General features: G+C 49.2%; 1 protein-coding gene across 1 annotated transcript in view; it reads left to right on the top strand.

The window, feature by feature from the left end:
- Positions 1-517: 517 nt before the first annotated feature.
- Positions 518-9252, top strand: part of IGDCC3 (immunoglobulin superfamily, DCC subclass, member 3) — a gene marked incomplete at its 3' end in the record, with an annotated part of 81589 nt that continues 72854 nt past the window's right edge. The window contains exons 1-2 of the mRNA XM_009081664.1: positions 518-578; positions 1079-1384. Coding sequence (XP_009079912.1) covers positions 518-578; positions 1079-1384 — 367 coding nt within the window. The remainder of the gene's footprint in view (positions 579-1078; positions 1385-9252) is intronic.

Below are 9252 nucleotides of genomic sequence, written 5' to 3'. Positions count from 1 at the left end.
TGTCTATGTGACTCGTGTTTCGGGGTTGCTTTTTGTCTTTCATGTCAGCCTATATTTTGGGCCAATCTTTAAGCAACAGCTCTATTTCTGTCATCTTCTGTAGCGTCTGATCATGACTATAGGGCAAATTATACCCTCCAAAGGTGTGCGGGGCCAAGTGAAGCATAACATGCCAAAGACACAGCGTTTAAACGTTCCCTTGGCAGAAGAAGTAAATTAGGATGTATCCGTGTGATGGGGAGTGAGGGTTTGCCTATTGTCAGTTACAAATTCTGCAATGACTTATCTCACGCGGACATCGTTTAGCGTAATTGCTTTGCAAGAAACCTTTTGTGTGGCTGAGCCGGAACATTGTGCATTTGTATTTCGGTGCTTAACTTGCTCTTCATTAAGGGCTGAATAGCACCATCCTTTGGCTGTTACAGCGTGAGAGAGACCAAAGCGACAGAAGGGCACGGTGTTGCGTGCGAGAGGCAAACAGCCTCCTGCTCTGCCAAGCGGGAGAAGTGTCGCGAAGATGCCGGTGGCAATATGGTCTGAATCGGGAGCTGCCGATCCCCCCTTCACCCCCGCCGGCTGTGCTGCCAACGGGGCTGAGCTCAGCGCAGCCCCTTTCTGCCTGCTTGTGTGGGGAGAGGAGTGGATTTACAGAGCTGGTGTAAACTTCTGCTCCTGGGCTGCCAATGGCCGACACCCTGTACTTGTGCAAGTTTTGATTGCCTAGTGCTGCTCGCCTGCGAAGGGAGGTGAAGAGGCAATCTTCAGCGGGGTGTGCAGTGGAGCTGGGAGGGGTGTGCCTGCCTGGACCCTTCTCTGGGCCTCCAAAGACAGCCTTGAAGGACTGTGCCTGTGCCTTTGGAAATTGCACCCCAAGATTTTGAGAGCAAAGCCTTAGGAGGCAGAGCATACCCAAGGGTTTCATGTTTCTCTGAAACACTTGCACCCTGTAGCCCATCCGAAATGTTTCCATGTTGCCCATCCGAAATGTTTCCATCACCCCCGGTTTGCTACTGTAGAGTTAGCTCTTGCTGCTTCTTGTGCACACTCTGCTGACTCTGTCCTTCTCTCTTCACTTTAGATTTTGGCCGTTCCTCCGAGCTGGCATTCGTTGTGGAGCCTAGCGATGACATAGCTGTGCAGGAGCAGCCCTTGATCCTCTACTGCCAGGTGGAGGGCATCCAGCCCATCACCATCACGTGGCGGAAGAATGGCGCGATGATCGTGGACAGTGAGAATGCCTTTATGTTAGCCAACGGGTCACTCTACGTCTCCCGCTTCCAGAGGGTGCGGGGAGATGGGTCCTCGGATGAAGGCGAGTACGACTGCATGGCGCAAAACCACTACGGGCTGGTGGTGAGCCGGAAGGCAAAGATTCAGGCAGCGAGTAAGTATGGGCACCGTCCCACAAGGGGCAGTTGGAAAGTGGGAGGGCAGCGTGGTGGGTGCTGGGTGTTCAGGGAGGGAGGATTGAAAAGAGGGAAGTGGAAAAGAACCTGGAGCTGATGTCGGAATCTGTCTGGCATCTAATCTTTGTAGCTGTCCAAGTGTGAAAGAAGAGCTAATCAGCTTTCTTGGGTAGAAAGCTAAAAACCACCTTCTAGCAGTAAATTCCCTGTGTTGGAGCGATAAGTTACATTAAAACCATGCAGTGAAGTAGTCTGTGGTTCATGTATCTCCTGTGGTGAGTTTGGAAGCCCCTTTGCTGTGCAGCACAGCTGAGCTCTGCTTGGCAGGCAGTGCTTCCCAAACCATAGGCAAAGACCTTCTGAAGGTCGTGGTGTCTTTCATTTTGTTATTTAAGGCAGGCAGTGTGGAGGCAGCAAGGTCTTATTTACTACCCGACATGGCAGTGCCTTTGGGGGCAAGGCTAACAACACCAGACAGATAGTCTGGTGGGGGAGCCCAGAGGAGGAGAGAGATGAAAATGTCAGCGAGGGATGAAATTTAAAGGTGGGGGAGGAAGAATTCCAGGGCAGCCTGTGACTCCAGCCCTGTACACTACCTGGCTTAGCCACTTGATTGCCCTGGCCAGAGCTGTTGGTCCTGTTGAGTCTCCTGTCATGCAGCTTGGTGGATTCTCCCCTACCAACTCTGTCTGCTGGTTTGTGTTTGTCCTAGGACTGATGGCAGAGCTGGTGGATCATGGGAGTTTCTCTCCCCGTTGTGTTGGTCATCAGTTTCTCCCACAGTCTGTAGGCTCTGGGGTCACAGCCGCTGGTCCTTTTTACATTCCATCAGAAGTCACTGCTGGGTGTAATTTCTCTATGTGTGAGGACAGGTGTCTGGTACAGACCTGAGACCTGGTCCAACACTGATTAAAGTAAGTTTTCCTGAAGGGTTCTCCAACATGTCTGGGAGATGGCTACTGTTCTTCTTTCTGTGCAAGCCACTTACTACTGCTTCTGTTGTGTTTGCAAATTGAACCATGACTTTTCAGTGCAAAGCAGGAACACTAGAGTTTTCCTGCTGGAAGAGTCTGGGACTGAGGTCCCCCATCTGCACTCCCCGAGCTGGGGGGTCTTTCGGAGCGCTGCCGCCCGCTCCCCGCAGCGCCGGTGCCACTGGCAGCCCACCAAGGGAACACTCCAGTCCTTGTGTATAACAATTCCTGAGTGCATCAAGTGGCCATCTGCAAACCTAGCTTTTCAGGAGTGTAAGAAGTGACATTGTCCAGGAGCCAAGGGCTTTGGGTCCACGCCAGATTAGCAGCTGGATCTCAAACTTGTCAGTCTTGTGGTGCTAAACCTTGGAGCGCTTTTGGTGAACAGCTCTGGCATTTATGAGCTGGAAGCTGACTGATGCACGAGCACAATGTCAAACTTCTTGGACCTGTAAACAGGAGACATGAGAGCCAGAGGAATTACCTTTGGGATTATGGATTGTCAATAAACACTGTTATCTCAGCTTCTGCATCAATATGTATGTGATGTGCTGTGTGTCCCTGAATAGCGTTTCCTTTTGTAGCCCTAGTTTCACATGAATCAAAATGGAAAAGGGATCGTGTTGAAAATGCTCTGGACTCTATTCTGGCTTCAGGCTTGGTTTCTTGCCAGCCCTGAGAAGTCGTCTGGGTGAAGCCAACACAAAGCCGGGGGCCCCTGGCCTTGATGCCACAGGTGCCTGTGGATAATGGGAATAAAACAGGATGTTGTGGGCAAATGTAACCTGCTGCTCTGGGCGAGCTCCCCTGCTGTGCCTGAGCTGCAAGAACACACACTTGCACTTAGGACTCAGCTTAATCGTAGATATGAAATCTCCTAAGAATGAATCACAGTTGTACCCTGGGCCCCAGTGTCTCAGGGTGATAATACACAAGTGATAGTGATTTTCCTTGCCCCAAGTCCCAGTAAGCAAGTCAAAGGAGAAGAGTAATTATCCCCGTTTTAGAGACGAGGGGACTGTTGCATGGCAGGAATGGGTGCTGACTGCCTGGAAGGGAAAAAAACCCAAGCGCTAAGCAGACCTTTGCGGAGCAGAGTAAATACTGCCGGTGGGTAAAACCTCATCCCAGCGCTGATCTCTTCTTCCCTCTGAGCCTGACATCTGAACACAAAAGCAAAGGAGAAATAAAAACCTTTCACAAACAAAAATCTTGAAAGTTGATCAAGGCCATGCTACTGAGGAATAAAAGAGATCTGACAGAGCGGAGCCCCTCGAGAGCTCTGTTGCACTTTTCGCTGTCTTCAAAGGCAGGCTGTTAGTCTCATATCACCGTTACAGACCCTGGCTTTGTATTATTGCTTGGAATATAATCTTCTTGGCTCGGAGGAATGTACATATTTGCATTCAGGAAATGTGGGCTGGATATCATATTTTTATGTTTCAAATTTACTTCAACACTTGGCATTGAGTAAAATTTAACTGGAAGAATATGCTGCTCTCAACCGCTGCGCGTGCGGCCCTGATGCGCTCAAGGTGCCGGCAGTTTCCCCACGTGGGTTCTCCTTAAAACCTTCCTCCTAAAAATTGACTCATTAAATTTATGTAATTAAAATTCAGGGGTATTTAGAATCATAGAATTATCAAGGTTGGAAGAGATCTCTAAGGTCATCGAGTCCAACCACTAACCTGTCACTGCTGTAACCCCTAAACCATATCCTCCAGCATCAGATCCAGATGCTTCTTAAAAACTTCTAGGGGATGGTGACTCCACCACCTCCCTGGGCAATAGTCCAGTACCTGAACACCCTAACAGTGAAAAACTGTTTCCTGATACCTAATCTGAATCTCCCCTGTCTCAGCTTATGGTCATAAGTCACTTTTCTGTATGTTGTCATTATTAACAGAAGATACTCACCGGTGGGAAATGGACCTTGGCTGGTTTGTGGATTGGCAGGTCAGGTGCTGAACACATTGGTAATACTTTTGTAGTGTAACCTTCTTTTGAGCAGGGACAAGTGTGCAAGAAGCCTATGCATGACTGAGTGGAGGCCCTCGGCATTTCCACCCTTTGCCTAACACCCCGGTTGGAATTTTTTCAGTTGCTGTTTCGGCGTCTGTTCAAACCCTGGTGTGTTGGTTTAAAAGGTTGTGGAATGCAACATGTTTTTATAATCTGATCAGGTTATTGAATGCAGATCTTTTCTGTCTCCTAATGACAGTTTCATAATTTTGCATGACTCCGAGCTGTCTTAATTAAAATCAGTTTGGTAGGCAGAGTGTTCTCTGGAGGCACTGCTTGGCTGTGTCTTTGTGGGTCTCTCTGAGGAGCTGGATTTCCCTTGTGCACGCCAGAAGCTGAGCATGCCTTTGCTCTCTGTGGATGAAGATACCCCTGAGCAATACTAATGGCCAGAGCCCACTCCTCTGGAAAATGAGCTCCCCAAAACACTGCCACCTTTCTTCTCATCAGCACCCTTTGCTTCACTTGGCCTCACTTGACTCTGATCATGTTGTCTCATGGCATTTCCAGCCCTTTTTGCCGATGTTGTAATTTGATGGACCTGGCTCCACATCATCATAAATCACAGCCCAGCCGGTGGAGTAAGACCCATTGATTATATCACTCAATAACAAGCAGTTACCACTAATTGGAAATCACCATCAAACTGGGTATCGGATCAGGCTCTGCACGTATCCAGCCTGAGAGTAGCAATTTTCCCTGTTTGATCTGATGCTTTAAAAAAAAAAAAAAAAAAAAAGGAAAGAGGGGGAGTAAGTCAATGGTGCAATTTAGAGCCAAAGAGGTTTCTTGAAGTTTGGTGATATGGACCTGCCCAATATTTGAAGTCCTGGAGGACCTGATAATAGCACTGGAGAGATCTGAGCTTGTAAAGACACTTTTTCATCATGTCTTGCTGTGGAGGGACTGGTTTGTAGCCAAGCACAGCAGCACACATCCCTGTGCCCTTCTCTGCTCCCTGACCCCCTTCCCTTCTGCGTCCTGCCCCAAATCCTGCTCCTCCATCCCACTGTGCCTGGCTGTCCACAGCACTTACCCTGCCGGCAGGAGGGCAGGATTGATAGCCTGGGCAAGGCAGATGTTGTGACTCTTCTCTGCATTGATCCCTGCAGGCAGCGGCAGCAGCAGCTCCTCTCACCCAGCCTGGGGACAAGTGTGCTGTCCCTGCAAACACGCTGACCGTGTGACCTCCAGGCCAAGGGTCTTCAGGTCATCAGCAAAACATAAAAGGGGGGAGGGCTGGTGCATATGCAAGCTTGCAGTTTGGCTTCCCTGCCAAGCTATGTGGCTAGGGGAGGAGGTTGGGAATTGTGGGGTTTTTAAAGCAGCAAAGATCTTCCCATCGTTTCAGCTCCTCTGCACAGAATATATTCAGGGTTTAACCTGCAGCCCCCTTTCCAGGCTCTGGGGTGGTGGGAAGAGCTGCTGAGCCCAAATAATGGCAGCATTTATAAGAGTGTAGAGACAAGAAGGAAGTCTAAAAGGATTAGGGAGAGACAAAGGGGGCTGATTATTTTATGGGTCACAATACAAGGCATTAGAGTGAGATCACAAAGGGATGTAATTACAAAAGAAGGCCATACTGGGGGGATCAAACCAGGATTAGAGTGGGAAATGTTTTTACACAGTTTTGTTCCACTCATTATTAAGTTAGCGTTTTAAATTAAGGTTTAAATAAGGTGGCACCAAAGTTGTCACCAAGGTATTTCCTGGGCAATGCCACTGTTTGGATGCAGATTGTGAGTCTCAGCTCAAAACATCAAGGCTGACCTTAAACACGTGGGTTTGCTGTTGGTTTTCCTTGTGCCTGTACAGTATCCATACTGTCAGCAGGGCCCTACCTATGGCTTGTGCTTAGGACAAGTGAACCTGTTCCCACAGTTGAAAGGGGGATATTTTTGTGACAACAGGTTTTAGTGGTGCAAAACATGTGCTGGAGGTAAGGGTGTGCCCTGGTGTTGGTTTGTAGCCCTGGAGACATGGTCCCGTTACTCTCAGAAACTTTGGGCTAATGCTTGCTTTCATTTTATTGCAGTTTAACCCCTGGTGTTACATGCCAAGGTTCCTCTATCCATAATGAGATTTCCCCCTGCCCTGTTGTGGCTCTGCTCACATTTAACGCCTTTTTTCCTCTTCAGTGCTGAGCAGAAAGGCTCAGCCTCAATGCCAGTGATGTTTCTTTATTCTCTGTGCTTTAAATGCTTATAGTAAGCCCAGAGCAAGTTCCGGGCTTGCAGCAGTGGGTTTCAGAGGGGAAAGTACCCATGAGGAATTACCAAAGGAAGAAAAGAAAAGGAAAAGAAATTAAGTAAAGCAAAAAGACTGTGAGAGGTTTCCAGGGGATGGATGTGATGGGTGAGTGGGTTATTTCCCTCCATCAGCTCTTTTGGCTGCCCCTAGGACATGCTGGCTCACGTGATGCTGCCTCTCACATCTGTACTGTTGCAGTGTTTGGCCCTGTGTGTGCGCTGCAAAACAAATGTACAAATATAAGGGTCACTGGGGGGAGATTGGAGAGATTTGACTGGGAATTTCAGTAGATTTGTGGGATTAAAAGGGTTTGTCACTTACCACCCACACCATTTCAGCGTCTGTGTGTAGCAGCCAGGATTCATCCTGAGACTTGAGCATATTATAAGACCATATTTCTTTTGGCTGCTCATTTCTTAGCAGTGTGATAGTTATTTAAATATCATCTTGCACTTCTTTGCGAGGCTTCTAACATGGATGTGCCAACCTTAGCTCCAGCAGTGTTATCTCTCATATAGGGGGTTTGCACTGCAGGCAGTAATGTCACTTAGTCATTTATAGAAAGCTCAGGGGAAATATATCAGAAGAATTTCATTAATGGTAGCACTGTTGAGTTATTTGTCTCAATTAACTCTTGGAGCACAGCTGAGGAAGTTCTGACATATCTGCAGCCCACACCTGCAGCATGAGGCAGTTCTCTGCCTGCTTCTTTAACACGGAGTGAAGCTCTGTGGTACCACCACAGGCAGCTCTGTGGGGACAGCAGAGTGCCCAGTCCTGTGTGCTATTACCCTGCTCATCCCTCTGCCTGCTGCTTTGCTCCAGCCTCTCCTTGAAGCGAATTTTATTTGGGAGGGCAGGTCTGTGTCACCTTAGTCTTCTGTTTGCCATCATCACCTGGTGATCCCTTCAATGCTGTCACCTCGAGCAGCTCTTTATCCGCTTAATCTTGCCTCAGCTTAAGGATTTGTAATGCCACTAGTTACATGGCTGTTCTGCCAGCAGGTTGATGGTGGCCTGATGGTTATATGTGGCTTTCACTCACATTTTGTCCTACAAGGGTCCCAGCCGGGCATGGTGTGGCCAGTAACATTCATGTACCAGCTGTGCCTCAGTTTCCCCTCTCTGAACCTGGTTTACTCATTGCCATCGTGTTCACACCCCTGTGAGCACCTTGGTGGGGGACAAGCTGCTGTTTTGTGTTTATCGGGGACCCAGGTTAACTGGGTACAGTGTTTCATCTGTGCTGTCACTTCCCCAGGAGGGGTGTGCAATGCTGGGCCAGACTGGTGCCCAGGTGAGGGAGGGGCTGCTTTTCTGCCACCATTCATTGGCAGGAGTGTGAGTAGGAATCAATTTGGGGAGACATGTGACCAGAGAAATCAGTGTTCTTGATCTAGTGGGTAATCATTGAGATTGGGATTTGGCGACCCTGCCAAAGGTGTGTCCTTGCACAAGGGCTGCTTTCCCGAGGCTGGCAGGATGGGACCTGGGAGAGACCTTGGCCGGAGCTGCCTGACACCAAGGGATGCTGGATCCCAGCTCCATGCCCCTCCTCTCCCACTCCGGTTTTGGCTCTACCCACTGTCGCAGCCCTGTTGCTGGGAAGGGAGTCTGCTCCCACTACTCCTAGGCACAGCATATGGTTTTCAGAGAGGTTCTTGCTTTAAACCCAATTTTACAGTTGGGTTGACTGAGGCAAAAGGAGGTCAAACGATTCGCCTGAGGTCACCCAGTAAGTGGCTCAGATTAAATCTCAACCCACGACGCTGCCCGTTCCCAGCGCTGGCTGTGCTGACCGGAGCAGATGGCCTTCTGAATGCGGCGTCAAGATCCTCGGCTTTTTCTCTACCTCATTGTTCTCCATTGTGGGCTGCTGAATGCAGGACCTTGAAAGTGAGAGTCATTTGGATTTGCCGAGTCCAAGTTATTCTGTTTAATGACATGGATTTGCAGGAGAGGGTTTAACCGCACACGGCTTTGCTACTGAGGCTGGAATTTTGCAGAGATTTACCTCTTTGCTTTGGTGTGCTGATGCCTGACCAGCTGAAATTGGTCCCTTACCCTTTCAGCTGCCCTCCTGCTGGCTCCCTGGTACTGTACCTGTGCAGGTTTGTCCATAGGGCTCTCAGGTCTGGATCCCTGGGACAATTCCCCAGCACTGCACCAATCTGCTCTGTTTGTCAGAGTGTGTATCTTCCCCCTTAGCTTGGTCCTGGGATCGCACAAGGGTCAGTGCAAGGTGCTGCTGGATGGACAGTGTTGTGTGTTTGCCTCTGGGAATCTGCAGACTCTTGTGTTAGCCCTGGAAATGCAGATGGAGATGCTGACATCTCCTGCCTGATCTGGTGTATGTCCCATACATCACTCCTGACAGAATAGGGGCCACGGTGTATCTTCCCCCTTAGCTTGGTCCTGGGATCGCACAAGGGTCAGTGCAAGGTGCTGCTGGATGGACAGTGTTGTGTGTTTGCCTCTGGGAATCTGCAGACTCTTGTGTTAGCCCTGGAAATGCAGATGGAGATGCTGACATCTCCTGCCTGATCTGGTGTATGTCCCATACATCACTCCTGACAGAATAGGGGCCACGGGTTAAAGCT

Source organism: Acanthisitta chloris, unplaced genomic scaffold (assembly GCF_000695815.1).
Source record: "Acanthisitta chloris isolate BGI_N310 unplaced genomic scaffold, ASM69581v1 scaffold19899, whole genome shotgun sequence".
NCBI classification, from domain to species: domain Eukaryota; kingdom Metazoa; phylum Chordata; class Aves; order Passeriformes; family Acanthisittidae; genus Acanthisitta; species Acanthisitta chloris.
This window is presented reverse-complemented; position numbering and strand designations above follow the sequence as displayed.